The 27,555-nt window shown below is 52.0% G+C and overlaps 6 protein-coding genes across 12 annotated transcripts; 3 read left to right on the forward strand and 3 right to left on the reverse strand.

Moving 5' to 3' along the window:
• Positions 1-4,466: 4,466 nt before the first annotated feature.
• Positions 4,467-6,265, forward strand: LY6G5C (lymphocyte antigen 6 family member G5C). Its single transcript, XM_059178942.1, has 2 exons — positions 4,467-4,866; positions 6,106-6,265. The coding sequence occupies exons 1-2, from the start codon at positions 4,598-4,600 to the stop codon at positions 6,263-6,265; spliced, it is 429 nt and encodes a 142-aa protein (XP_059034925.1). The 5' UTR covers positions 4,467-4,597.
• Positions 6,266-9,592: 3,327 nt separating this feature from the next.
• On the reverse strand, positions 9,593-11,978 carry LY6G5B (lymphocyte antigen 6 family member G5B). The gene is made up of 3 exons (XM_059178936.1): positions 11,209-11,978; positions 10,940-11,068; positions 9,593-10,642 (listed from the first exon to the last, which is right to left on the reverse strand). Exons 1-3 carry the CDS (start codon positions 11,330-11,332, stop codon positions 10,224-10,226), a joined length of 672 nt encoding a protein of 223 aa, XP_059034919.1. The 5' UTR covers positions 11,333-11,978; the 3' UTR covers positions 9,593-10,223.
• A 141-nt stretch (positions 11,979-12,119) lies between these two features.
• On the reverse strand, positions 12,120-16,685 carry CSNK2B (casein kinase 2 beta). Of its 3 annotated transcripts, none has more exons than XM_059178933.1 (7): positions 16,667-16,685; positions 15,274-15,356; positions 14,468-14,570; positions 13,841-13,956; positions 13,320-13,395; positions 12,982-13,171; positions 12,120-12,352 (listed from the first exon to the last, which is right to left on the reverse strand). In XM_059178933.1, exons 1-7 carry the CDS (start codon positions 16,683-16,685, stop codon positions 12,262-12,264), a joined length of 678 nt encoding a protein of 225 aa, XP_059034916.1. In that variant the 3' UTR covers positions 12,120-12,261. The 3 variants fall into 3 exon arrangements, with proteins under 3 accessions (XP_059034916.1, XP_059034917.1, XP_059034918.1); XM_059178934.1 differs by lacking the exon at positions 16,667-16,685 and adding an exon at positions 15,947-16,104; XM_059178935.1 differs by lacking the exon at positions 16,667-16,685 and adding an exon at positions 15,669-15,788.
• On the forward strand, positions 16,278-19,537 carry GPANK1 (G-patch domain and ankyrin repeats 1). Of its 5 annotated transcripts, XM_059178927.1 has the most exons (4): positions 16,281-16,583; positions 17,158-17,463; positions 17,753-18,377; positions 18,920-19,537. In XM_059178927.1, exons 3-4 carry the CDS (start codon positions 17,767-17,769, stop codon positions 19,362-19,364), a joined length of 1,056 nt encoding a protein of 351 aa, XP_059034910.1. In that variant the 5' UTR covers positions 16,281-16,583; positions 17,158-17,463; positions 17,753-17,766; the 3' UTR covers positions 19,365-19,537. The 5 variants fall into 5 exon arrangements, with proteins under 5 accessions (XP_059034912.1, XP_059034910.1, XP_059034908.1 ...); XM_059178929.1 differs by lacking the exon at positions 17,158-17,463 and having other exon boundaries at positions 16,278-16,396; XM_059178925.1 differs by having other exon boundaries at positions 17,158-18,377.
• A 1,240-nt stretch (positions 19,538-20,777) lies between these two features.
• Positions 20,778-23,308, forward strand: C6H6orf47 (chromosome 6 C6orf47 homolog). The gene has a single exon (XM_059178932.1). It carries the CDS (start codon positions 21,658-21,660, stop codon positions 22,519-22,521), a length of 864 nt encoding a protein of 287 aa, XP_059034915.1. The 5' UTR covers positions 20,778-21,657; the 3' UTR covers positions 22,522-23,308.
• A 122-nt stretch (positions 23,309-23,430) lies between these two features.
• APOM (apolipoprotein M) lies at positions 23,431-25,582 on the reverse strand. Its single transcript, XM_059178937.1, has 6 exons — positions 25,383-25,582; positions 24,838-24,992; positions 24,475-24,548; positions 24,276-24,374; positions 24,010-24,108; positions 23,431-23,577 (listed from the first exon to the last, which is right to left on the reverse strand). The coding sequence occupies exons 1-6, from the start codon at positions 25,494-25,496 to the stop codon at positions 23,552-23,554; spliced, it is 567 nt and encodes a 188-aa protein (XP_059034920.1). The 5' UTR covers positions 25,497-25,582; the 3' UTR covers positions 23,431-23,551.
• Positions 25,583-27,555: the final 1,973 nt, after the last annotated feature.

The raw sequence follows: 27,555 nt of genomic DNA on the forward strand, positions 1-27,555 counted from the left end.
TGAACCTCACCCTCCCTCATCTATGAATACAGTTAATCCCTTGGAAAACAAGTCTGTTTAGCTAAATTAACAACCTTTTTGAATGCACATAGGGGGTACCTAGGCCCACCTTCCCACCCTGGAGGCAAAGGACTCCCCCTTCTTGGCCATGGTAACTAGGGACTCCGTTTACCTGCCTCTATCACCACCTCCCCCTCCCCCGTTCTTCCTGGACACACTATAAAGAACAGTGGATGTCATGAGGAGCCCTTGGATATCTGAAGTGGATAGCGAGGGTTAGGTTTAACATTTGAATTCTGGACACCCCCACACAGGCAGGGGCTTTAGTCTACCTCCTAGATTACTTCCCGGTTGGTAAAGCTCATATCAGCCGTCTGTTTTCAGAACAACCACCCACCGGGGTTGGGACCAGCTCCCTGTCCACCCCTCACCCTATATAGCAGGGTTCGGACGGTCTCAGAACAGCTGAGATGCAGATCCCTCATCTGCTGGGGCTCTAGACCTTGCCCTACTAGGCACCAAGTAAGGCCCGGATGGCCAGGCATCCCCGAGGAGCTGGGCACATTTGGTGAGAGGATGGGAAACCTGGGAAGGAGAGGGGGTCCCTGGGCTAGACCATCCCTCATTTCCCCCTATCTTATAGATGCAGGCTCCCCCTGCACTGCTTTCAGCGAGAGCTGAAGGGGTCAGCTCTGGGCTCCGTGTTTGGGGTGAAGATTTGCTCCACTTCCCCAGGAGGGTCAGGTGTTTCCTTCCTGGCTGTCACAAGTGAACGAGGGCCAGGTACCTACCCACTCATTCATCATCCAGCCACTCAACAAGCTATCCCAGGGGTGCCTGGGTGGCTTAGTGGGTTAAAGCCTCTGCCTTCGGCTCAGGTCATGATCTCAGGGTCCTGGGATCGAGCCCCCCATCGGGCTTTCTGCTTGGTGGGGAGCCTGCTTCCGTCTCTCTGCCTACTCGTGATCTATCTCTGTCTGTCAAGTAAATAAATAAAATCTTAAAAAAACAAAAAAACAAGCTATCCCAACTCCCTGAGGGAGGAACTGAATCATTTTTTTTTTTTTTCATTTATTTATATTCGGGTTTAAGATCGCTTCCCCTGCTCCTCTCCAGACCGTCTGGTCTAGCCTTTCCGCTAACAGAACTTGGCTCTCGCCCAGCCCAATCATACCCAGCCCCGTCCCTTGCGGGCCCCGTCCCATTCCCCCGACGGCCGCATTCTATCCTCAGGCCCCACCTCCTTTGTTTCGTCACCCTGCGGCTTACCCACCGGAATCCCTCCTCCCGAGGGAAGGGCACTCAGCGCAGATACCGCCCGCCGCTGCTGTCACTATGGCGACTACAGCAGCGCCCCGCCTCTTCACCCTGGAGAACCTCCTTGGAGCCCGTCACTGTGGCAACGAACTCTCGAGGCTGTGCCAGCGCACTGGCCGCGCCCTGTCGCTTATACTGGGGAGTAATAATATGAAACAGGGCAGCTTTGCGGCGCTGAGGCCACGCCCTTCCCGAAGAACTCCTCTTCCAGCCCCACCCAGCCCAGCCTGGGTGTGTTGCCTCCTGCAGAGCGCACCGCCTGCTGTCTTCTAGTCCCCAGCGAGTCTTCCCGGACTCCTTCAGGGAGCCCAGCCTTAGCTACCCAGAACTCCCTAGTGCTTGGACTTGTCGCTACGGTTATATTCGAGAGAGGGGTTTCGAGGACGCCCTTTTGTCCGCTTCGCTTCAAGAGTAGCCCCCGCTCTCTGATTCTCTTCTACTACTCTGTCGTTCCTTCAGCAGACATATCGGCTGGTACCTGGCGCCCCCCCCCCCCCCCGCAACTTCATTACTCTGACTTTTTCAATAACACGTTTTTCTTTTTTCATTCATCCCAAGGCTCTTGGGAGCGCAGCGGCGTGCACTTTCCTTTCGTGATTCTTCTTTCCCGTGCGTCTTCTTGGCGCGAGTCTCCGTCCATTTCTTCCCGTCTTCCCCGTCAGCACCCCGAGGACGGATGATTTTTGGAAGGTCCGGGACTTTAAGCATGGAGCCCTCCCGCAGGGCCGCACCCCAAACCTCCAGATCCGAAGCTGGAGCAGGCGATCCGCTCTCTACGCCCAGCTCTTCCCATAGCCCACCCACACTTAAAGTAAAAACCCCAAGGGGCGCCTGGGTGGCTCCGCTGGTTAAACGTTTGCCTCTGGCTCGGGTCGTGATCTCCGGATCCTTGCTCACAGCGGGGAGCCTACTTCTCCCTCTTTCTGCTGCTCCCCATGCCTGTACACTCTCTCTGACAAATGGATAAATAAAATATTTTAAAAATAATAATAATAATAAAGTGAAAACCCCAGGTCTCTTACAGAGACCGACCTCGAAAGGAGCAAGCTGAGTCCGCCGAAACTTCAAGCCAAGCAGGCCACGCCTTCGCCCCACACCCGAGCAGAGGTCGTGGGCGGGGCGCCTGGGACGCCCACCGCCGCTGATTGGTTGCTGAGCAGCCTCCGGCCTGGGAGGGTTGGTGGGCCGGCAGCGCCGCCTTCCGGGGAAGCAGCGTAGTCCTCTCGTTGTCCTTTAGGGGTGAATGTCTGGGTCCCACGCGGGCACGGCTCTCCCAGGTTTTCTTCTCAGCGGTTCCCAGGCGAGAACGGAACTTGGACTGGGGGCGGCCCCCGCATCCTCCTGGGAGCTCTGAGGTGCAGTCAAGCTCGGAGAGCGAGGGTACTGTGTCGGAGCCCGTGGGCGCCGGAGATCAGAACCACTGACCTGCAGCTGAGCTTAGGCGGGCAGAGGAAGGGGGGCGTAAGGAAAGGTGCTGGCCACCCGGAACCCCCACAGAGGCCACTGGACTGAATAGGTCCCTGGGGACCCAGATGTCCTCGCTTTGGGATTTCTTACCGTTCCACATTTTCTCCATCTTGGAAAGTGGTAATCACCAATCACCTCCGTGTGCAAGCCTATCCCCCCACTTTTCCTCTTTCCGTATTCAGTAACTCCAGATCTGTCCAGTCTTTTTCCTAAACATTGGTCAGATTCCTTCATACTGTCTCCTGCCACTCTTCTGCTAGACCATACCGCCATCTTGTGACTGGACTCAGGAATAGCTTCCTAACTGGTTTCCTCACCTTGGCAATCTTTTACAAAGAGAAATCTGATCTTGTTGATCCTTTGGTCAGTGCCTTTGACTGCCCAGGCGCTCCTGGGAAGCACTCATCTCCCTCCCCACCCCCAGTTATTCCTTGTTGCCTCCCCCACTAGACTGTAAGGGCAGGGATTTTGTGCCATGTTGTATCTCCAACATCTGTTACTTTGAATAAACTTCTGTAGATTAAATATTTAATCTCATTTCATTTGCCAGGGTCCTGTCCCCAAGGTAGAATATTAGGCCTTAATGGGATCATGGGTGAGGACACTCTGTCTCTCTGGCTATCCTGGCACTGATTTTCACCCCAAATGGGTGTTCCCTTCCTCTTGGCCAATTTCTCTTCCACCAATATAAGCCCCAACTGGAGGCTGGTGGGCAGTCATGCATCTTATGACAGGCCCTGCATGTCGCTGAAGTATGGGGTCCCTGGGCCTCCACAGCATCCCCCAAGTCCTACACACGGTCCTTTTAATAGCGCTGGTCATGATGAGCTTGGTATTTGGTAAGTGGCTCTAAGGGGTCAGAAGGGTCTCCTGGTCTGTGCTGAGTGGAGAAACCCACAGATAGCAGGTGTATGGGTACATTTGCCCAGGATGCTCAGGTAAACCTGGCAGGACGAAAGATGGGATGGATGGGCTTGATGGAATAATGCCTAGGGACTGGCAATATACTGATGTTCACTCTGAGGGAGATTTCTAGTTTTTACCTCAGGGCCGTCTAAACAGCAGTGACCTGAATGGAGACACTGAAGAGATGCCGTTTAAATCTGAGGCAGTGCAAAATAAGGAGGGTCCCTGGAATGTGCTAAATGATAGAACTAGGATCCCCAGAATAGAACAAGCCTCAGTCCAGCCTGATAATCTCCTCACTTGGCTGCAAAACACCACCTATGTAGAAATAGGACTCAAAGTATTTGTTTAGTATCTGCCTCACACTAAGTGCTCCTCAGTGCACTCCTCATGGGTCTGGGGACTCATTAACATGTGGTCTGGGCCAGTGACCAGAGGAAGAGTGAGCTGTATATCCTCGTGGTTGGGGAGGACTTTAGTGACAGCGTTTAATATGAGTGAAAAGACCACCAAACAGAGAATGTGGTGGTGGGCTGCTTGATGTCTGGTCTGTCTACACAAATCACAGACTCCTCCTCTCCTGTGATGATACAGTCTCGTTTTCACCTCTGAACATTACAGATTTAAGGAAGCATATTCAAAAGCGAGTCCATAGTGGTGGGGGACTGTAAAACCAAGTCCCAGAGGAAGAAATGTCCTCACTGAACTCCCCAAAGCTGGAATGAGGGGCCCCTGCCCAACCTTTGAACTTAGAAGCTTGCAGAGTGCTGGGCACATGTTAGCCCCTCAAATACATGTTGAACGAGTGAATGAATTCCTTAATCAGTTCCTTATTTCAGGAGGTGTAAGAGCAGAGAATGGAGATTTTAACAAGGACTTTAAGGCCTCTGATAGAGAATTAATCCAGATGGTTTTCAAGAAATGGAGTTCTTATGGTTTTCTGAGATGGGAAGGTGGGGAAGGGGTTGACCGACCAGGAAATGTGGTAGGTTTGGAGTCAGTGTTTCTCTGTGTTCTAGGTGATTTCGATCCTGATTCGGTTCAGCTCCCCAAATACCTGCGCTGCTATCGATGCCTCTTGGAGACCAAGGAGTTGGGTTGCCTTCTGGGGTCTGACATCTGCCTCGCCCCGCCTGGCAGCAGCTGCATGACCCTCCTCATAAAGAACAGTGAGCTGCTTGTCTTTGGCTCAACCCATTCCCGAAATGAATCTCTCAGCTGCACCCCGTGTTGGGTTCCTGCAACCTCTAGACACTGCTCCCCATCCTGGTCTCTTTCCTTACCTGCCTTCAGAGCCATTCTCGGTCTCCACTTCCACGCTCCTGTTCCCTCAGCCTGCCATTGACTGGATTCTGCCTTCCTTACAGAACCCAGCCTTGTGGGGGACCCTTGTGATCACCAAATCCCCCAGTCTGTCCTCAGACTGCCTTCTCCCTGTGAGCCACAGACCTCTCTCCCTCGTCCACTGCTTCTTCCTGGTCTCTTTCCCTGGGTCTTGCCTTATTCTCCTTGACCCTTAAGGTTCATGTTCACCAAAGTTTGGGCCTTAGCTGTCTTCCCACTTCACTCTTCCCAGAGGATTTGCTCAGATTCCTCAGTTTGAATGTTAGGCCAAACTGTCATGTCAAATGGCCCTCTGGACAGCTCTACCTCATTTTCAATTTGCTGACAATTGTCTATATTCCCTGTTCCTCATGCCTGCTTTTCCACACAATCCCTCATATTTTATTTCTGCTCTCCCTTTTTCTTTCCTTCCTTCCTTTTCTCTTTTCCTCCCTCCCCCCCCCTTTTCAGCAGGGGCCCCCTCCCTTACCCTTTTTAAAACACGAAACACATATTATGTGCAAGCACAATCCTCTGAGATACGTACTGTTATTACTACACCCTACCCCATTTTACAGATGAGAAAACAGAGGCACAGAAAGGTCAATTCTTTGCCCAAGTCTCCTAGCAGCTGAAGCAGTTTGTGGTGATTCCAGAAATGGTGCTCTTAACAACCACTATGTGAAATTACTTTCAAATTCAAGTGTTTTTATTACACTTCTTAAAAATAGATATGGTCCAATATCAGAGTACTCAAGCATATCAAAGAGATGCCTCTCCCAGTTTTTTCTTATATGGTCCCAGCCAAAGTGCTGGTTCCCCTGGAGCAAGACCAGCTCAGCCCCCTCCAACCATTACTATATTTTGAGTGGCTCTTTCCCACCAACCTTCCACAGAATCCATAGCTGGTAACTTCCCCTGCCATCCCTGCCCCTGGCCAGTTTCAGGAATTACTGCCTTTTAGGGATCCAGGGAAGGGTGTGGGGACAGTGATGCTAAGTCCATATGGAGTGAGGGGATGGAGGGGTTTGGGGGTGTGCCTGGGACCTGGGATCTATGTATCATTGGTTGCTGCCATCCTTCCCCAGACAGTGGTTCTGACATCATGGTGAGTGACTGCCGCCGCAAGGAGCAGATGAGTGATTGTTCATATACCCGCTCTTCTCCAGTGTTTGGCTTCTGGATATTTTCTCGATGCTGCTTCCGGGAGTTCTGCAATAACCCCCAGAACAGAGTCTTCTATATTCCTTAGAATTTCTGCATAGAATTTTAGAATAAAATCCTGGCAGTCGCCTTTCATCTTCCCGATTTCCAGCTGGCTGGCACAGCCAGAACAACTTCCAGTTCCTTCTACCAGCCCTCCTGGCCTCCCTCGATAGGATCCCAGCCCTATCTTCCTCTTGGTTGACACCCCTCAACACTCCTATTCCCACTGTCCCGTCCTTGGGCTCCCTCTCCAGAAGTCCAAGTTTTGCCTTCAAGTCCTCACGGTCTGACAGCTTTTCTCCTCTCTTCTCCCACCTCTCAGCTGCTCCTTTGCCTGGCTTTGCCCCTTCTCCCACTATAGGCCTCTCTCACCTCAAGTACCCAGGTGTTCCAAATAAATTGGTGTGCAAACTATATGGCCTGTCTCTTCTGGTCGTGGTGGAGGCTGAGAGAGGCTGAGATCCTGCCTGACTTCCCCCTGTGGGGGCGGGTAAGGGGCTCCCAGCTCTGCTGAGCTCTGCTCCTGCCCAGACTCCATGTCTTAGATTCACCTCTAGGCACAAAAAGGTGAAGAGGAACTGGAAGTGCTCCTGCAGGGATGGCTGAAAGGGCAGGGGGCAACCTGGGCAGTGGGGTCAAATCCAGAGCTGTGTGAGAACTGGAAGGGATGTTCAGAGGGGGAAGAGAGGGTGCTGGTGGGAGTGGAGCTGTGAGAGGCCCAGGCCTGGGGCGGGGTGGGGGAAGCCTTCTGGGGAAGAGTTGCTAGGTCTCGTGGAGTCCTGGCCTGATCCCAGGCTCAGCTTCCCTCTTCAAGGACTGTGAAGTTACTGCAGAATTTTGGGCCTTGCGTTCTTCAGCCTCTGAGACTGTCCTCCCTTTGCCTTGCTAGAGCTGTACAAACCTAGACTTTTACACCAAAATCAGAGGTGTGGAGAAAAGTGGGCCTAGACCACAGTGGGTGCACACAGGTTTGGACCTATTTTTGGACCTCCAACTGCTCCCTAACAATACATATTAATACCGGTACTTCCTACCAGAGCACAGACCATTAAAGGGGCCATGGAGCTCTGTTAACATTTGGACAAAATGTGTAAGTGAAAATGTACGCTCTATGATGCCATGTGTATCAGCAGACAGAATTCCTCTAAGCAACTACAACTCGGGACAGTGGCTACCGTTGAGTTGGGAGACATGCCTGGGAGGGTGCACAAAGGCAGCCTTGGGTGCTGATAAAGGCCTTTATAATGACTCGAGGACTGGTGACACAGGTGTGTGGTTTACAAAAACTCAAGTTATAGTGTATGCAAACTTCCGCCATGTTTTGCCAGAGGTTTAAAAACAGGCCAGAGGGGCACCTGGTTGGCTTAGTTGGTACACTGTGTCACTTTTAATCTCCGGGTTGTGAGTTTGAGCCCCACACTGGGGATAGAGATCCCTTTAAAAAGTAGTAGTAACGGGCACACTTGGTGGCTCAGTTGGTTACGTGTCTGCCTTTTGGGCCCTGCATCAAGCTCCCTGCTTAGCTGGGGGTCTGCTTCTCCCTCCCCCTCCTCCCTGCTTGTGTTCTCAAGAAAGAGGGGGAAGCAGGCTCCTTGCTGAGCAGAGACCCTGATGTGGGGCTCAATCCCAGGACCCTGAGATCAGGACCTGAGCTGAAGGCAGAGGCTTAACCCACAGAGCCACCCAGGTGCCCCTGCTTGTGTTCTCTCAAGTAAAATCTTTAAACGTTTTAAAAAGCAATAGTAAGGGGCGCCTGGGTGGCTCAGTGGGTTAAGCCGCTGCCTTCGGCTCAGGTCATGATCTCAGGGTCCTGGGATCGAGTCCCACATCGGGCTCTCTGCTCAGCAGGGAGCCTGCTTCCTCCTCTCTCTCTGCCTGCCTCTCTGCCTACTTGTGTTCTGTCAAATAAATAAAAAAAAAAAAAAAAAAGCAATAGTAATACATACACACATGAATGCCACAATCTGTATGTACCTTTTTGTCCCTAGGGCATGTGTCTATTTTGGAGGCTCTCATTTTCACCTGTACACACATTTACATGCATTCTTTCAAGCCTATGAGGTACTAGCCCCTCCTTGACTGGTGACCAAACTAAGGTAGGGACAAACTTATCCAAATGGCAGAGGAGCTGGGATTGGGTACCCCAACCATAAAGCTGTACTACTTTTCAGATAAAGGTTTCACAACCCCAGCACTGGTTTATGAGATTCAGAATGAGTTGTACTCATTAACACCAAGCTCAGAGCAGTGTGTTTACTACACATATGGAAAAAGTTGTGAATATTCATTATTGCTTTCTGTATGATTGTAGTTTTCTTTTCTTTCTTTCTTTTTTTTTTTTTTAAGATTTTATTTATTTATTTTACAGAGAGAGATCACAAGTAGGCAGAGAGGCAGGCAGAGAGAGAGGAGGAAGCAGGCTCCCCGCTGAGCAGAAAGCCCGATGCGGGACTCGATCCCAGGACCCTGAGATCATGACCCGAGCCGAAGGCAGCGGCCTAACCCACTGAGCCACCCAGGCGCCCCCGCTTGTAGTTTTTCAAATGGAATATTAAAATTAAAGATCTAGCAATGGCAGCTCCAACCACGTATCTCTAAACACCCCCATGCCCCAACGTAGCTCCCTACTGAGGGGTCCTGAGTGCCAGGGTCCTAAAAGGAACAGGCAACAACCCAGATCCCTCAGCACCAGGTAACTCTGAGATATAGACCTGGGCCCCTTGGTTTACTCCTGAGTTTTCCTGGTTCAAAGGTTTTTCTACCTCTCTTAGATGGAAAACCCGGATGTGATCGGAGTTTAACTTTCTATGTTTTGTTTCTAGGGAAACCTTTTTAAATTAAAGATTTTATTTTTTTTTAATTTTTTTAAAAAAATTTTATTTATTTATTTGACAGAGAGAAATCACAAGTAGATGGTAGAGGCAGGCAGAGAGAGAGAGGGAAGCAGGCTCCCTGCTGAGCAGAGAGCCTGATGTGGGGCTCAATCCCAGGACCCTGAGATCATGACCTGAGCCGAAGGCAGCGGCTTAACCCACTGAGCCACCCAGGCGCCCCTAAAGATTTTATTTTTAAATAACCTCTATGCCCAATGTGGGGTTCAAACTTAACTCTAGCATCAAGAGGTGCATGCTCTATTGACTGAACTAGCCAAGCGCCCCTAAAAGGCAAATCAAAGGCTGAAAAATCATAACCCTCACAGCTGAACAGATCTCTAGCTATGCAGAAGGTGGGATGGATATTGGCTTTTAGGGGACAAGCCATGAGGAAGCCACAAAGGCCAAGTAGAGTAAATCAGGCTGTAGATGGTTTGATCCCCACGCCCAATCAACCTTCTTTTTGCTGAGCCTGACCCCATAAACAGTGTGACACAGACTCAGCCCAGTCCATTTATTGTGGAGATTGTGGAGAGCAAGCAGGAGATGTGGAGCAGAGCAGGCCAGACCCTCACCTCTCCTCTCCTCTGGCATCTACTGAAGTGGGTGTCAGTGGGGCTGAGGAGGCCAGGGACTGCAACAAGAGAGGAGAGAAACAGACCAGAACAAGGGTGGGGGTGGAGGCAATGAGGCAGGGACAATACAGTGCCTAGTCAGAAAGTGTGCAGGGAAGTCTACCCTTCATTCTTCTTGTTGCAAGTTCAGTCTGGGTCTCAAGATAGGAACAGGATGTGATCTACAACCAGATCTAAATGGGGGCAGGTGACCAGACTGACAAAGGATTTGAAAGATGAGGGGGGATGACAGGCTCCGGTGACAGGAAAGGGATGAGAAAGCCACTGTGCCTTCCCCAGGCCAGCCTGGGCAGATTCTGAACTCATTATTTTCTAGGAGGGGCAGCACTGCCAGTTTCTGGGAAAGAAAAGATCCCAAAGCCACAGTCCTGCTGCGGAAGGGAGATCAGAGAAATCAAAGAGCAGAGAACATGGGTGCTCTAGGAGGGCAGCACAGGGGGCTGTGGTGTTAGAGAAAAGATGCTGGAATGGAGTGAAATCCAGGAAGCCTAAGCCATCAGGGCCTAGCCCTGGGAAGAACCAAAAGTCCTGAATTGTTGAGGAACAAATATATGTGACATAGGTCAGCAATGGACAAGTTCAGGTTCAGGGGCAGGATGGCCAGGGGGTCCAGGCCTTTGGGCTCCTTCCCAACATGGAAGCTGCGGAGGGGCAGTGAGAGATTCAGGGCCTGGTAGAACCACTGGATCTGGGACTCGGACAGGGGCAGGGGCAGGGCCCAGGCCCCAGCTGGGGGATCAGCCAGGGGATCAGGCAAGGAGCTGTGGACCTGGGGACTAGACCAGGAGTTGCAGTAATCATACTGGCAGCACTGGGCCTGGTACCAGTATTCTGAGAAGTAGGTATTACGTTTTTCTTGGCAGCGGTAAGAATTATACTGTCCACAGCCTCGGATGAGGAAACGAATCTTGGTATCTGGAGAAGAGGGAACAGCTAGCTAGTAACCTCCACTGCCTCCCAGTCCCCAAACCTGTTATCCTTACCCTAGACTCTCCCCATGCCTCACCCAGACCTGACTTCCATCCCAGACTCCTTCCCTCTGAAGGAAGGAAAAATGGGCTCAGCAGACCTCCCTGGAACCCTAGACCCCTCCTTCCAGGATCCTGCTGTCTTCCTCTTGCACCCCAGGCCCTAAGCAGCCTTCATCTGAGAGGAAAGGTGACCAGGCCATGGGCTATCCCACCAGCATCCCCTTCCTGGGGCTTGACTCACCATAATAGATGGTGATCACCATACACGGTGACGGGGTGCTGATGGTGCACTTCTCTGAGCCTGAAATACACCCTGCAGAAGGGTCTTCTAAGAGGCAGAGGTGGCAGGTCCGGACTTCAGGAACAGGAGCTGGGGAAGCAGAAGACAGGTGGGATGGGAGTGTCGGCTCATTCCAAGTTCTGCTTGCGGGGAGCCCGTGAACCAGGGCTACAGCCCCACCCCATTCCAGGACTGTCACTTCTCCCTCCTCGCCCCTGGGCCCCACTTACCTTTTCCCACTGCGAAGCCCACTATGACCAGCACACCTACAAGCATGTGCACCTTCATGATGGAATTCTGGGGAGAATGGCAGTCCCTGAGGGGTATCCTGAAACCCCACCTTCCTGTGACCATGCTCTTTGGATCCTGAGCTGCAGGGTGGTTTTAGTAGACAGTCTGAGCAGGAGCTGTAGACGCAGAGCTATATTCCTCAGCTGGGGGGAGGAAGTTATTAATTTGGCTGGAGAACGGCATGTCCTCACCCACAAGGTCGGCTTCCTGAACGTGGGAGCAGTGTCCCAGACAACACCTGGGCCTTTACCCAGCTGTCTATTGTTCTCATGCCCTGAAAAGATCTATGCCCACACCTCAAGGGTCCATGGATCAGCTTCTGTCTCTGGTACCATATGCTGTCCTTCCCACAGCAGAACGGTCCCTACTGCACTGGGAAAAACTTTGGCCAGGCACCCAGGGTCCCCATCCTTCTGAGAAGAGCATATCTCAGTTCTCCCAGCAGGGGGCGCACAGACACCACCCTGCAGCAATTGGGGACCTTGTCCCTCTCCACCCCTTACAGTTCTGTTTACTTCAGGACCACTTGCCCTGTAAAATCAAAACCGGAAGATTTTGTTGTTGGTTATACTACTTACGGTACAAATAAACAGCCTTAGGTGGCTGAAAAAGAACAAATATGTCTCTAGACTTTGAAATCTCATTTTCCCCTCAGGCTGTGGCCTTGCACATCTCCGCATTCAGTACTAGAAATTCTGCTCTGCTGCTAAAAACCTCACCCAAATCCACTGGGCACCAATCTGTGCTGGTTTTCAACTTGAGGAGGGTGGGCTGGGCCATGAGGGCCCCCGAAATCAGGCACAGCAGTACCCTCCCGTCCCCCAACCCCAAGCACCAGCAGACCAGCTCATGGTCTTTTCTTCCACTTTATTTCATATTCCCACCACAATAATGACTCCTTTAATTTAAACTAAAAACCATAGAGGGATCCTGAAAGGGTGGCAGGAAAGGATCGGAGGTGTCAAAGACTGAGGGTCAGGTGGGATGGGGAATCAGCGAATCGTCTTGACTGGGCTCTTGAAGTTGCTGGCGGCTTGGAGCTGCAGTTGGTAGGCCATTGGATGGATCTTGAAACCGTAGAGCCTGGGCCGGGGCAGAGGTCAGAGAAGCAGCAGTGTGAGCCCCACCCTGTCCCTGCCAGTGGCCTGAGTTTCCACCTCCCCACCCTAACTTTTTCATGGGTCTGCTCAGTACTTAAGAACAGTGGCTCCCAAATGTCTTCCCTCCAGGATACTGGGAAACGTACTTTAAACAGCCATTAAAACTCAAATTCTAGGCTACATGTAAACACACACACACACACACGTATGTGTGTGTATGTTTGCGTGTGTGCAGATCGGCACTTGTTTCAATATAATACCAAACTGTTCTTCCCAATAAACATGATGTTCTGGGAAAATAAATCACACTTGTTCCTGGCAAAAAGTTGAACACCCAAGATGATGACAAAAACAGCTACCATTTAAATGGTGCTTTAGGTGCCAAATGTTTTTCAAAAGCAACTATTTAAATATACCTTATCGGTCAAGTACTATCATCATCCCCATTTCACGGATAAGGGAACCGAGGCACAGAGAGGCAAATACCTTTCTCAAGGTTACATGCTCTGAGAAAGGCAAACCTCAAGAAAGGACCATGCCCTGTCTTCCCTTCTCTCTAGGGAATCCCGAACCTTTCCTTTGACCCTGGTTGATTCTATCCCTGCTCCCCACCTGGGCACAAACTGGTTGGCGGGCCGCTTAGGCCGGTATTCGGGGTGCACCATGAAGAGCATGTGAGGGAAACCGGTGCCGAAGTAGGCGCCGTCCGTGTGATGGTGCCTCGATGACTTGGGTGTGTACACGTCCATGCACTTGGGGCAGTAGAGCTTCACCATGGCCTCACCTGGGATGTCCGAAAGGCCTGGGAGACAGCCAGACTCAGCAGGCCGGGCACCCCCAAGCCTGCCCCACCTCCCTCCAAGACTCAGGCCCAGACTTGCTGAGCCCCAACTCCTTCCCAGGAGTACCAGCCACTTGATGTGGCCTCCTTTCCCTTCTCCAGCACTCACCGATGGGAAGCATTGGCTGGTTCTCACAGTACACACGGGGACAGTAGCCAAAGTCTCCCTGCTGGTACTTTTCCAACTGAGGCGAATAAAATGAAAGGGGTTGGTGGCTAGGTATGAACAGAAGAGGCAATCCCTTCGTCAGCCCAACCCACATTGCTCTGTCCTCCACTCCTGCCTTTCTGTCCAGAGACCCCTTCAAGCTGGCCCAAATGGGCCTCATACTCTCCTGCTTCCTCTGGAGGTTACGCAGGTTATAGACCATCAGAGCCATTCGCTGTTTGTTCCCTGAGGAAGAGGCAGACTGCAACAACTTCCGGTCCAAGGTAACGTCTCCCTCCCTGTAAACACCTCAGTCAGCACAACTCCAATTAGGAGTTAATTCCCAGTCCCTGTATCTGGGGTTCTTCCCCTCGTCTCAGCTACATTCCTTGACAAGGTTGAAAACACGTGACTCCTCGCTGCAGGAACCTCTGCTTCCCTTACTGCCTCAGAGGAGTCAAGTGGGAGCAGAGAGGCCTCACCATCTGGGCGATGCCACGGTTGGTGAGGATATAGCGGGCGTGGATCAATCCATAAAGCATCTCGGCTGCCTGCTCAATCAGGTCGCTCTGGTTGGGGTTGTCTTCCAGCTCTTCATCTGAAACATGGCCCCAGCCGATTGAAACCACTTGTCTTACAGCTTTCTTAGAGGTCCCACCCACCTCCAGGGGCTGCTGGCTACAGTTTGCCTGGCACTCATCTCTGCACCACCCATCACCTGGGCATTTGACCCAGAAACTCCACGAACCCAAGGCAACTCTGCCTTCTCTCTACACTTCTTTAGCCTTTTCTCTCTTCTTTCCCTCCCGACTCTCAACAAATAAATGAAAAATATCATTGCAAAAGATGGCACTCTAGACTAAAAGGTAAGGAAATGAGACCCATGGGGAAACTAGCATCAGGGGATAGAGCCAAATTACAGGATCAGGTGGTGTAAGTCACAAAACCAGGCAAAAATCAGATGGGGGACCAAAATGAAGGACAGGACTTTGGATAAAAGGAGTTGGAGACCAAAAGAAAATTTGTAAATTCAAGAAGCAAATAAATAAGAATATGAAAACAAAAACAAAAACCCATGCACACACAAAACAACCCCGAAGGTGCCTCACCAGGCTCCAGGTCCAAGATCATGTCTAGAGCTTGTCGATAGTGAGGCACCTGCTCATTGAGTCCAGTGAGATTGAATTTGTCCTGGATGTAGTCCTCATCCACCTGTCAGGATGTGAAAGTCAAGAAACTCATAGCAGAATCCTCAGCTTTGACCTGGGCACATTGCTCTAACTGGTGACTTATTCTCAACACAACTGCTTCTGTTTCCCTTCATAACCCAATTCCAACTCAGCAGAACTACTTGAGTCTCTCTCCCCTGTTCACGTACACTGCCTTTCCATAAAAGCTTTTACTTTTTTTTAAATAGCTATAACAATCTCCTCCTTAAAGAAACATTCCTTTCAAAATCCTGGTTCCTACTCCTGCCCCACATCTCTACAAATCTATTTTGTCCTCTCCTTAGGGGAAACCGGATTTCCAAGGCAAGTGGAGACTGAACAGCTTGCGTCCTGTGGGCAGGCAGTTACAATCCTTTGTATTATCGGCACACGACTTTGCACGTTACAAAATATTTTCACAAACAACATTTTAATTCTAACAGACTCCCAAAATATGGGCTAGCAGTAGCAGTCTAATAATAATAATAAAGTTGACTTGTCCAATGTTACATTGCTGGAAGATAACAGGCTTGGGACTTGGACAGTCTTGCCACTTCACAAGTTAGTGAAGGGGACTACTGAAGGGACTTTTCCTTGACAGGAAAAAGTTTCCATAACAGCCTGTAAGAGAAGTGGAAACTAAATATGTGGGAAAATACATAGCCAAACTTGGTGTGGAGATGCCCGGGAGACCGAGGAGAACTCACTTCACAGAAAAATTCATTGCCACGGAGCCCACAAAACCAGGAAATCCAAGACACCTCCTCTGAGCTGCTCATCTTCACGTCAGCTGGGGGAAAAAAAAGGGTCTAAGTAAAGCCCAAGCTCTCCCACCCAGCCTCTGGTATCCTCCCTCCTCCCACACTTTGCTCTCCAACAATGAAAGAATTTGGGGCCACCTTTCCTTAAAGAATCCTAGACTCTGGAGCACCCCTCTCCAGTTCCTGTTATTCACACCTCAGCCCCTTTTCTGAAATTACAGATTCTCTGGAGTCCCACCACTCTTCGAGTCCCACCACTTTGGACAGGTATTAACCATCAGTCCTACCCATATCCCTAACGCTGTCGAAGTCGGGCAGGGCCGTCGGCTCAAGATCCCTACCCCACAGGTCTCTGCATGTCCCCTGCGCCTTTCCTAAAGGTTTCGAAGTTTATCCTTTCCAAGCAAAGGTGGGCCCCTTTTTCTCTCACGGCCTGGGGGTCGCCGTGAGGTCCCGTTCACAGGAGTCCCCACAACCCGCCTCCGCCCCTCCGGCCATCCCTCCCAGCCTCAGCGCCCGACCGGGTCACTTCCTCCCCCACCCCCACATCAACGCTCGGAGACCCCATGTGCCGCGCCTAAGGACAGGGAACTCGCCGCGGCGACGACCTCAGACTCACCGGCTGGACGGGGACCGGGAACAGGGCGGGGGAGGGGAGTTGCCGCTTCCAAGGAACCGCGAGGGCTACAACGCAGGCCACAGACCCGACCGCGGCAGCCGAAGTGGGGTGGGGGGGTGGAAATTGGGGAGGGTGGGGAAAGGGCAACGCGCAAACGCCAAGGGTCGGGCGCCGCAGTGAACGCCGGGAAATGAAGTCCCTAGTAGAGAGAAACTCGCGAAACGAGAGAAAGGCGAACTACGAATCCCAGGATGACTCAAGAACGACCCTGGCGTCGCGAGGCCCAGGAATAGGACGCTCGGGGGGCCGGGCGAAGCGAGGTGCCACCGGAAGCGGAAGCGCAGTACCCGGGTCTGGGTCAGGGAGTATAGGAAATACAGTTGTAGGATTCCGCGGCCGAGGGGCCGAGAGGGGGCGGGGAAAGGAACAAGGCTGGCGGGCAGGTTTCCTGTACGTATCCTCACGCAGCGAGAGTCGGCTTTAGGCACTCGCCTGAAGCCCAGGGTACTGACCTTATCCCCGGCCAACCCACCGTGTCCTCATTGCCTGTCGAGCCTCTCGCCCAAGTCAGGCCCGCCACTGAAGGCCCCGTCGGGGCCCCAGTTTCACCCCGGAGTCTGGTCTCCTCAGGCGGGAGGTGAGGCCAGGCTCCTTCCGTTGGGAAGGGTGGGCTGGGCTGAGGTGAGCGGTGTGAAAACCGGGACGGCCCCGTGCGCTCACCTGTGGTGGCGCCAGCCATTCTGCTGCTCGTCCCCTTGCACTTCTCCATTTCCTCTTAGGGCTTAAATTGGGGGGGGGGGGGAGTCCTCTGCTGCGGCCACTAAGTGTGATCTTCGAACCCTGGTCAGAATAATGGTGAGGGGCAGCGTGACGTTATTTCATTTCACGGCTTCGGGGCATTCCACAGGTTTCGTTCCGCCTCCTCAGAGCCTTCTTAACTCACAGAGTGGTTTCGCAGCTCCAAAAAATGAGCCCGGAGCGGGGGCCACGTTCCGGGAGGCGAAGGGCATTGTGGGGGCGTTATGTTAAAGTAGGACCCCAACCGACGGAGCCTCTGTCCTCGCGCTACCTGGGCACGTGGCATTTTGAGCGGATGCTATTGGAAGGGTCCCGGATGGCGAAGCTGAACCTAGCTTTGCAAACCTAGCGCTTTGCACATGCCTAAGCCCTCAGGTTGTGTTTTTTGTGTGTGTGTGTGTGTGTTTTCCTAGTCACGCGTGCGTGTTCGGGTCATTTGATCGTCAGTTCCTTTGCTTAGAGTGGCGCCGTTTCGCCGTACGGAGACTACGAAGTCACAGAGACTGGAGCTTCTCCCCCTGCTCTCTCTCTTATTTCTGTGTTAAAGCCTGTTTTTATTTGGGAAGATGAGACCCGGACATAGGATCAAGGAAGATTTAAAAGGCTAGGCTGATTGTTTTCTTTTTTCCTTTTCTTTCTTTCTTTTTTGGCCGATTGTTTTCTTAATGGTACATCTTATCTGGTGGTCAAGTTTCAGAGGGAAGCTGTTTTTATTATTGGTGAGGACGGGGATGGGGGCAGAACGCAACCTCTGGGCAACTTCATTGAATCTTCTTTGTTAAAATAACCTTTAGTAAACTGTATGGGCAGTTATTATAGGGTTCCGTGTTTCTCCACATGACCTATGGTCCTAGGTTGTGAGGTCACTTAGGGAACGAGAGGGTTTTTTTACTTTAAGGTTATTTCTCGTCCCAGCAGGTCTCTGGGGGGTGGCTCTGGTCAGTGTAGAGCCACCAAGGGATTGGCTTGCTTGTCTCATACTCCCTTAATCTAGTCTCATCTTCTCAGTTCTCCCAAAAGCAATGTCTAGGCCCTCCCTCATCAGCTTCACTCCAGCCACCAACCCCAATGACCTCTGGAAAGATGGGCAGCAACAGTCACAGCCTGAAGAGCTGGAGCCCACCTTGGATGGGACTGCAGCCCGGGCTTTTTATGAGGCCGTGATTGCAGATGAGAGCAGGGTCCTTGAATCTCAGAGATCTCAGCCTGAACCTACCAGAAAGAGAAAGAGGAAGAAGAGAAGAATGATGAGGGAAGCTGCTGCAGGAGCCTCAGGAGGACATGGACAAAGGAGATCCCTTGAGGCAGAGGACAAGATGACCCAGTGGATACTGAGGGCAGCTCAGGAGGGAGACCTGGCAGAACTAAGAAGGCTGTTGGATCCCCGTGAGGAAGGGGGAGCCGGGGGCAATATCAACGCTCGGGATGCCTTCTGGTGGACCCCCCTGATGTGTGCTGCTCGAGCAGGCCAGGGGGCTGCTGTGCGTTATCTCCTGGGCCGTGGAGCTGCCTGGGTAGGCGTCTGCGAGCTGGGTGGCAAGGATGCTGCTCAGCTGGCCGAAGAAGCAGGTTTCCCTGAGGTGGCGCGCATGGTCAGAGAGAGCCATGGAGAGACGAGGAGTACAGAGAACAGGTGAGGGGAAGCCTTAGCCCATGCCCATCTTTCAGTGTGTTCTGCCCTTCCTAGCCACTCCACACCAGAGGCTCTAGAACAGAGCTGAAGTTTATCTTCCTGATCCTCAGTATAGGTTGATAAGGCAGTGTAATAGAGTGAAAATAAATATGAGCTCCCTGGGTTTAAATCCTAATTCTACCTACTTGGGCAAGAACCTAATTTTAATGTGCCTCATTTTCGTTATCTGAGAAACGCAGGTAATAAGAGCACCTGTTAGGATTTAATGGGTCAGTATACGTAAAGTGCTAGAATGATGCTTACCACATAGTAAACACTGTATATATATTAATTGTAGCCATTATTATGCTCTGCCCAAGAGCTTGTGAGGCCTGGTTGCCATTTCTCCCAGCTGTTCCCCTCTGGGTCCCTCACTGATAAGTGGGTTGGAAGGCAACTTGTTTTTTAGCAGAAAGACTGGAAGGAATTCCCACCTTGCCACCCCACTCTGAGGCCTCAACTCTTTCCCTGCCCTGAACTCTTTCTCTTTTTTTCCTCTGCAGGTCCCAGTCCCCCTCCCTCCGGTACTGTGAGACCTGTGATGTCCACTTTCAAGACTCTAACCATTATACATCCACTGCTCACCTGCTGTCACTGCCCCGTGATCTCAGGTCCCCCAACCTGCCCATTGGGGTTTCCGCCTCCAGCCCAGGCTTCAAGTTGCTGCTGAGGGGTGGCTGGGAGCCTGGAATGGGGCTGGGACCCCGGGGTGAGGGCCGCACCAACCCCATCCCAACTGTCCTCAAGAGGGACCAGGAAGGATTAGGCTACAGATCAGTGCCCCAACCCCGAGTCACACACTTCCTGGCTCGAGATACTCGGGCCGTGGCTGGGAGGGAGAGAGCCCCTCGGGTGACCACATTGAGCCAGAGGGAGAAGAGAAGGCAGGAGGAGAAGGACAGGGCCTGGGAGCGGGATCTGAGAACATACATGAACCTTGAGTTCTGACCTTGGTAAGTAAGGTCTGATCCTGGTCTGTTGCTAAAGTCTGAACCTGGACCTAGGCACTTTGGCTTTTACTTTCTGGGGTCTCCAGGTCCCAGATCGTCAGATTTTAGTCGGTGGGCTCTGCCTTTGGAAGAGAGGAGCTGAGAGCTGAAAATAAATCAAACTTCTTCCTCTTTTGTGTTTATTCACTTTTCTGGAAGCTGTTGTGGGAAAGCTAAAGTCTGGGAGCCACATGCACTTGAGCCAGAAGGGGTAGCCCTTCCTTGTGGCATGATCGGGTCACCTCTCTGCCAGTCTGGTTAATTTCCAGGGCCTAGCCCCTGCCTGGAATGCTCCACCTATTCTTTCAGTCTCCTGAACCAGGAATTGCCCAAGCTCTATGCCATTCTCGCCTACCCCAGGAAGCATCTGCTGACGTATGCAGCCAAGTCAATCACTTTTTATTTTATTTTATTTCTTCAATTACTGATTTTTAAATGTTTTATTTATTTATTTAACAGAGAGAGACAGATCACAAGTAGGCAGAAAGGCAGACAGAGAGAGGGGGAAGCAGGCTCCCTGCTGAGCAGAGAGCCTGATGTGGGGCTCGATCCCAGGATACTGAGTTCATGACCTGAGCCGAAGGCAGAGGCTTTAACCCACTGAGCCACCCAGGCACCCCTCAATTACTCAGTTTTAAACAAGATCAAATACTATATGCTAAGAAGAGGAGTAAGACATTCCCAACTTTCTAATGGCTCATAGCTAGAGGAGGCGGCAGCTATGTGACCAAATATACAATGTATGGTGATAGGGGAAGCCTGGGAAAGCTCATGGAGGTGATGAGAGTAGATAGGGTCTTATCGGAAGAAGCCAATGGGCTGGAAGGGCCTAAGAATATCTGGCTTCTAGGATGATGTTAGCGGAACTAGAGCCCAAACCTCCCAGTGTACATTTGGCCTCCCAAATGTAAACTTTAAGTCAGGGTTCTTCATTTTACAACGTGAAAACGCCTGAGGGCAGGAAGCATGTACTGTTTGTCAACACTTGTCTCCCCTTCCCTTCTGCTGCTCATACCAGGTGCTGCGCCTGAGGAGAGCTCACTGTTGTCAGACCCAGGAAGTAAAATCTGCATGGAGGGACAGGAAAGATCTACACAAGTCCTAGGGAAGCTGCGTCCTTTTCCGGAAAAGCCTTTCATGAAGTCTTGGATATGAAAAGGAGGAGTTGGGGGTGGAGGGTGCAGGGAAGAACCAAAGAGCAGGAGGCTAAAGGGAGCACCGGCGACCCAGGGATGTATGGGCGACGGAGAGAGATTGTTAGGTTTATACTGCTGCCCGGACCCTGCTAGACCTCAGCTGGCACCCTGCGCAGTGGCGCTACTAACGGCGCGGGGGCGCGGGGGGCGGTGGATCCGTAGGGTCCGCCCAGCGAACTGCGGGCTCCGCCCCCGTCTGTCCCTCCCGCCCCGGTGCAGCTGCTTCCGGGCTCTGCGGCTCCGGGCGGCCTACTGAGGCCGCGGCCCGGATGCTGGACCCGGGAGGAGTTGCAGCGCGCAGAGCCCGGACGCCTGGGTCCTCAGGCAGGCCCGCGCTTGGCCTCGCGACGAGAATCTCCCAGGACATCTCTGGCCTGACCTTGCGGAGATCGCGTCTCACCTGCGTGCTCGGGGACTTGTCGGGCCACTGTAGGATTCCTAGCTCTCTAAATCGAGAAAAGAACGCTGCTGGCAGGAGTTTGCTGAACACCTCTCTCCTAACCCCCAGTAAGAGACGGCCTACTTGAGCTCCCTTAGGTCAGCAGTTCAGGACTCTCCAGATTGGGAGCACCTGAGACCCAGGGCCACCTTCCTTCCTTCTTGGATGGAGCACCGCCTCCCCAGTTTCTGGGGCACCTTGAGGCGTGGCCTTGGTGAGTGAAACTTGGGGTGCTGCCTGTAGGAAAGGAAACCCAGAAACCCAGGGAGGACACCGTGGGGGTGACCCAGGCCTTGTCAGGTCCTGGGGATTCTTGGCCTGAATCTTGTGTTTTGGGGTGGTGGTGAATAAATTTGGATGTGCTTCCCCACTTTACCTCAAAACTGAAAAGGAACAAGCCATTTGCCACACTTGAGGCTGCAGGACATCCAGAGAAGGGGGGAGCCACTTGTGAATTCAGAGTAGGACTCACGAAACAGCAGTTGTTCTGAGCTTGAACAGACTTTGGCTTCCGAGGAGACACTCAGCCCCCAAACTTGAGGGCTGAGTTCCAAACAGAATAGAAGCAGTTCCAGGAAGCAGCTCCAGAATTTGGGGGCTCACTACACATCCCAACCATGTTCCTGCGACGGCTTAGTGGCTGGCTACCTCGCCCTTGGGGCCGCCGGAAACCAACGAAGCCCGACTTGCCTGCCCCAGAACTCAGACGAGTGGACAGCTCCTCTGAGAATTCAGGGAGTGACTGGGATAGTGCCCCAGAAACCATGGGAGATGTGGGGCCTCTCAAGACCAAGGACCCAGGATCACGGAGGAGCTCTGAGGCTGCTCCAGAACCAAGTAGGGAGGTCCAAGATGAGCAACTGCGAAGCAACAGAATGGATTCCTTCAAGTGGGACAAGACTGTCTCTAACACTCAAGAGTCTGGGAGACCGGGGACTGGAGGGACTGTTCTCAAACAGGGCCAGGATCCAGTGGGCTCAAGTGGCACCAGACCTGGAGTGTCCCCTGAAGGGATACTAAGCCCCCCTGGGCCAGAAGCCCCAGTGGAGAAGCCAGGACGGCGTCAGAAGCTGCTGGGCTGGCTGCGGGGGGATCCAGGTAGGGGAGCAGGAGCTCCCTTGCAGTACCTGGGGGGCCCCGAGGAGTGTCTGCAGATCTCAACCAACCTGACTCTCCACCTGCTGGAGCTGCTGGCCTCAGCCCTGCTGGGGCTGTGCTCAAGGCCTCTGAGGGCAGCTTTGGATGCATTGGGCCTGCGTGGACCGCTGGGCCTCTGGCTGCATGGGCTGCTGTCCTTTCTGGCTGCCCTGCATGGGCTCCATGCTGTGTTGAGCCTACTTACTGCTCACCCCCTGCACTTTGCCTGCCTCTTTGGTCTCCTTCAGGCCCTGGTGCTGGCTGTCAGCCTCCGGGAGCCCAGTGGAGAGGAGGAGGCCACTGACTTGGATGGCGAGAAATTGGAGAGGGAGGGTGAGGAATAGAGGGAAGACCCAGGAAAGGGGCTGTGACTGCAAGATGAGGTGTGACCTAGTACCCCCATCCTGAGTGGGGTGGGAGCAAGAGTGAAGACAGTGTGGCCTATAGGAGGAAAGTGGGGGCCATGACCCAGATTATAAGCACAGGGACCTCAGGGATGGGGAAGAAACCCCAGAGTGTGAGGGCGTGGCCCCCCTTCATACACAAGAGAGAGTAGAGCTGTTTAGGATATTTGTTTATGGACAATGGGGATATTGCCCTTGAATTCACCAGCTGTCGTTACTTTTTGCTTTTACATTTCTCCCACTTCCAGTTTTTTCTTTCCACCTTTACTTTTTAAGAGAAAAAAATAAGTGTGGTGGTGAACAATAAAGACTAAAGAGTCCTCTTTACCTTTCAAAACTACCCAGGGGTAGAAGAGACCAGAGACAGGACAGACAGGCCTCTAACTAGGGTAAGAGGGTGGTTGGAGACCGAAGGGAGCCCTTGGATCCTAGGATCTGAGCCACCTAAGGAAGAATGGGACTGTGAGGTGGGTGGATTAAGGGGTGTGGATAGGAGCCAACAGTGACAGGGGCCTGCAGGAAGGATCTGGGTGGTCCCAGGAGCCAGGGGGAGTGGGGATGGTGCAGGTAGTATTGGCAGGAGGGCCAATTCAGAGGGGTTGGCAGCTCAGACAGGCAGTATGGGGAAGCCCTGGAGCTTAGAGTTCTCACTCAGGTTAGGGGTTTGCACACTCAGCAATAAACAACTGTAATCACACCAAATCCTAAATATACCACTACAAAGAGAGTTACCATCACTTAGTGTCCTTCCTGACACCGTCCCGCTGGGGGTTTAGGTGGTAGAAGGTCCAGGGGGAGTACTGAAATGGAGATGGGGGATTGCTTTCTGGAGACAAGCCCAAACTGAGATGAGGATTGAAAAATCATCTTTATTACTCTTGAAAGGGAGCTGGGAGTCTCCAGCTTCTCCTCCCCACAGCACAATTGCAGCTCCCATCATATCCATCTGGGGCACAGATGAAGCCACAGGTCAGTTACTGGACAGCTCGCAGGCCTCTGGTGGGAGGAGGGAGAAAAAGGAGGATGGAAAGGAAGGAACTCCAGGGAGAAAAGCAAGGTTGGTGGTAATGGGGTGGAAGAGAATGCATTCCTGCTTTTCCCTGTATCAAAGAAGGGGTCCCTGAAGCCCTTTCCCCTATGTGTCTCACCCCCTGCCCCTTTTATCCACCGGAAACTCAAGAAACCTCTCTTTTGAGTAGCCCAGAGCCCATCCTGGCTCCCTCAGGTGACACCAACACCACAGCTCTTGGCCACATCCTTCTGGTGCCATCACAGCCTATGACACAAATGGATGTGTCAGCACAGCCACTCTAATGATGTCAGCCTTTGACCATGTCCTCCAGTGACATCACTTGAGTCCCTTTCATCTGGCACCTGCAGAAGACTTGGTGAGTCCTAGTCCTCTTCTGTGGGACTTTACCCCCTCACCTTGATTCCTGGGAGTCTCTAAGAAGGCCTTGAAGTCCAGGCAGGAGGTCAGGGACTGGAATTCCTTCACACACTTCTCAGGAGGGTGTGGTGAGCGATCTGGAAGAGCAGGGCAGGGCCAGGCCCATCAAAGTCCCAGATTCTCAGTACCTCCCTGGTAAGGACGGCACCCAGGCCCTCCTGGGATGATATCATAGGGCCCAGAGTGAGAGGCTCTCCTGCCCTCCTGTTGTTTCTAACCCTTCCTGCCTGGCATCCCCACTCACTGTAGAGGAGGAAGCGCTGGTAACCCTGGCCCGACTCTTTCAGCATGATTCCACCAGGGCATGAGCTGGAGAAGAGCTTGGTCTTCATGTCAGGGCGGCCTGTTGTGGGGGTGGGGGTTGGTGGAGAGTGTGAGGACAGAGAGGCAAAAACAAGCAAGCCCAGGGGACTTGGGGAGGGTGAGGGCTGGAGAGAACCAACCTTCAGTTCTAAGATCTGTGCTCTCCTCAGTCAGGTGGTAGATCCATTTCCGGGGCACACAGAGTCCATTTTTCCTGCAGAAGTGGTGGCAAGAACGAAAGACTGAGTGACACCCCAGCCACACAGTACCAGCCTCTCTGTATTCCATCTTATTTCTCTTTGAAGTCTGGGTCCCATTGGGTTTCAGGCTACCAAGGGACAGTTGGTTAGGCCCATCTCTCTTCAGAGGGAAACTAAGAGAACTGTTGAACTCAGTGGGCCAAAAATAGTGGCTATCCCAAAGAACCTAGCTCTTTGTGGGTGGGTCCTCATTTTCTGGGCAGAGACTGCCACTCCTGGTGCCTCTGACTCCTCGCCACTCACATGCGGATGGTAGCGCGAAGCTGGAGCTTCATGGGGGCAGAGCCTGTAGCCATGTTGAAGACAATGTTGTCCACAGCGTCAAAAGTCACCAACTCCTCCTTGGTGGGAGCTGCCCCTGCGATAAAGTACCACCTGCCCAGGTGTGGTTCTGGGAACTGCAGAGAACGAGGGGATCAGTAGAGGGTGGGTCCCCACTACAGGGCCACTACAGGGCTTCAACCTCTTCATCATCACTCTTAAGACGGCAGGACTTAGCAGTGGAGTGGCAGCTGCTTTTTCCCAGCGAGGTGTTGGGTTATGACAGGAAGTCATTAAGTGACTTTTCCTTTGTGGCCCCTGAGTAACCACCCACCTCCCAATTCTACCATGTCTCCACATTGATGGCCACAGTACTAATATATATATATATATTAACTTGTTCTCACATTCGTTATTGTGATACATCCTTTCTCCCTTCCTTTCTCAGCGTGGTTCTGGTCATCCAAGGCAACCCACCCAAGTCCCTCAGAGCCCCACCATCGGCTTCCCCCATTCTCAGTCCATACCTCTTTCCCATCCACTCCCTGAGATGTCAGTTGACTGTACTCAGGGCACTGGTAGATGGAGTTAAGGAGAATACCACAGAGGTAGAGCAGAGCTGCCCATATTTGGTGGAACATCTTCAGGCAGGAGGGAGCTGGTGCTCTTCGTGAAGTGGCCCGTGCCTTAACTGCTCTCTCTCCCCCTGCTAGTTATTCAGTCCACTCTGCTTCCAGCCCCCTTGCCTTGACCCTTGACCCTTTCACCTGCTAATGAGTAACTTCAACCTTGTTTTCCAGCCCAAGTCTGGATTACCCACATTGTTGGGCCTTCCTCCCCCTCTTCTAGATGCCATCACACTCCATAATATACCCTGGCATGTCCAGGGTGTCTCAGGAATTATGAGAGCTGAGTCCTCTAGGTAGAAGCCTGTGGTCTTTCAGCCAGTATCTGAGCTAGATATTTGTTCTGTTGTATAGCACTGAAGAGAGGTGAACTGATTCTTTCATTCATTCACCTAGCAAACTGTTGTGAGTCCTAGCTGTTTGCCCAGCTTAGCCCTAGAGACACAAAAGTGAATGACATAGTTACTGGCCTTGAGACCAGAAAAAAAATACTAGCTGTGTAAACGAAACAAATCATTGCAGTACACAGCGTGGTAAGTTTTTTTAGAACAGGTATGAACCAGGTGTTGGGACCTGGTGGATGGGAGGCCTTCTCTCTGAAGTTTGTAATTAGGGGAACAGTATGTACACCCCTGAGAAAAGTTCACTAATGCAAGCTCCTTCACGCAACATTTATTACTAGAAGGAAGAGGCTACGTCACATAAGGATTAAGAGGATAGATATTGGTGTTAGACAGAATGGGTGCAAACCCTAACTCCACTATTTGTTAGATCTTGGACAATTTTATTAATCTCTATGCCTGTTTTTTTCTTTTTTCACTTGTAAGATGACCAAATCATCAGTCTCATAGAGACTGATAATGCATGTAAAGCTCTTAGCAAAGGCCTGCACATGGTTAATTCCAAAGTAAATATTCGCTATAATTAATGTTTGTAAAGGCACCTATTACAGTTTCTGGTGGGCTATAGATTCTCAAATAATAGTATGGAAAGAATTGTCAAGAGGCACTCATTGGATAGTGCCAAGTGGGTGGAGCAATGAATGCCATAAAAGATGGGGCTTCCTCAATAGGTTATGTATAAACCACACAATGCCAAAAAATTTCCGAGGTGAGGCTTGCTGTGGGCTTGCGATTTAGTTGAAAAGAATCAACTGGGCGATGGGTATATGAGAGCCCATTATAACATTTGGAGGTAGTGTTTGCCACTTTTTATAATAAGAAGCAAATATATATAAAATACAACAATTTATTGGGGCAGTAAAGTAGAAGTGCTTGACGTATGGTCTGGTAAGCCTGGACTTGTCAGTTCTGCCACTTACATTCACCTAAGTGTGCTCCCCTGTAAGTTGTAGTAACTATCTCAGGCGTTGAAAGGCTTTTAAGTGGGACAATACAAAAAATCCTGAGCAAATTGGCTGGCGCACACCAAGTGCTCGCTGAACAGGTGTTTATTAGAACACTTAACTGAAACAGTACTGGGACCTGGGTAGAAACTACGAATTCCAGAAAGGCTGTGGACACCGGGGGCAGCCAGGCCGGCAGCAACGCGGCCTAAGTCGAAGCGCCGCGGGGCCAGGGGCCATGCCCGAGGGCGGGGGTGGGGTGCCGACTGCCAAGTCTGCCCATCGATCGCAGTCTGCGCCAGCCCTTCGACGGCCCCTTCAATATCCCAGGATCGGAGTCTTGGCTTTCGGTCCTTGGCTTGCAGTCTGACTCCACTCGCTCCCAATTCCCAAACTTGGAGGCGCCCTTTCTGACGAAAGTCCTGAAAAGCAGTAAATCCTCAGTGCTCCAAAACATGGCGTGTCCTCCCGGCTGCATACCGCCGGCGAGGAATATGGCGCCCAACCCGCCGAACGCCCAGCGGGCAGCACCGAGGTCAGCCCCAACGACGCGATCGCACGCGAGCCACCTCCAACCGCCTAAAGAAACGATGACTTCCGGAGGCGCCGAAGGAGTAGCGCCGCGATGGCCGGAGTGAGATGACAGAATTTTAGGAGGCCAGCACAGTGCCGCCTCAAATTGTCTGCTAGCCAAGACTTTAACATAGATTCACGAGGCACAATCCCCAG

The sequence above is a fragment of the Mustela lutreola genome, chromosome 6, assembly GCF_030435805.1.
Source record: "Mustela lutreola isolate mMusLut2 chromosome 6, mMusLut2.pri, whole genome shotgun sequence".
In the NCBI taxonomy this organism is placed as follows: Eukaryota; Metazoa; Chordata; class Mammalia; order Carnivora; family Mustelidae; genus Mustela; species Mustela lutreola.

Bases quoted from the DNA above. Each gene is read 5' to 3' on its own strand.
- LY6G5C (XM_059178942.1), top strand. From the start codon at position 4,598: ATGGTTTTCAAGAAATGGAGTTCTTATGGTTTTCTGAGATGGGAAGGT. The intron at 4,867-6,105 runs GCTTGTCTTTGG...TTCCCCAGACAG, and splicing joins CTCATAAAGAACAGTGAGCT to TGGTTCTGACATCATGGTGA.
- LY6G5B (XM_059178936.1), bottom strand. From the start codon at position 11,332: ATGGTCACAGGAAGGTGGGGTTTCAGGATACCCCTCAGGGACTGCCAT. The intron at 11,069-11,208 runs GTAAGTGGGGCC...CTGCTTCCCCAG, and splicing joins GGGCTTCGCAGTGGGAAAAG to CTCCTGTTCCTGAAGTCCGG. The intron at 10,643-10,939 runs GTGAGTCAAGCC...CCTCTTCTCCAG, and splicing joins GGTGATCACCATCTATTATG to ATACCAAGATTCGTTTCCTC.
- CSNK2B (XM_059178933.1), bottom strand. The intron at 14,571-15,273 runs GTGAGTTCTCCT...ACATCCTGACAG, and splicing joins GCAATGAATTTTTCTGTGAA to GTGGATGAGGACTACATCCA. The intron at 12,353-12,981 runs GTGGGGAGCAGG...GCCCCGGCCCAG, and splicing joins GCCAACCAGTTTGTGCCCAG to GCTCTACGGTTTCAAGATCC.
- GPANK1 (XM_059178929.1), top strand. From the start codon at position 17,767: ATGTCTAGGCCCTCCCTCATCAGCTTCACTCCAGCCACCAACCCCAAT. The intron at 18,378-18,919 runs GTGAGGGGAAGC...TTTCCTCTGCAG, and splicing joins ACGAGGAGTACAGAGAACAG to GTCCCAGTCCCCCTCCCTCC.
- C6H6orf47 (XM_059178932.1), top strand. From the start codon at position 21,658: ATGTTCCTGCGACGGCTTAGTGGCTGGCTACCTCGCCCTTGGGGCCGC.
- APOM (XM_059178937.1), bottom strand. From the start codon at position 25,496: ATGTTCCACCAAATATGGGCAGCTCTGCTCTACCTCTGTGGTATTCTC. The intron at 24,993-25,382 runs GTATGGACTGAG...CGTTCTCTGCAG, and splicing joins AGGGAGTGGATGGGAAAGAG to TTCCCAGAACCACACCTGGG. The intron at 24,549-24,837 runs GTGAGTGGCGAG...CCACTTCTGCAG, and splicing joins CTTCGCGCTACCATCCGCAT to GAAAAATGGACTCTGTGTGC.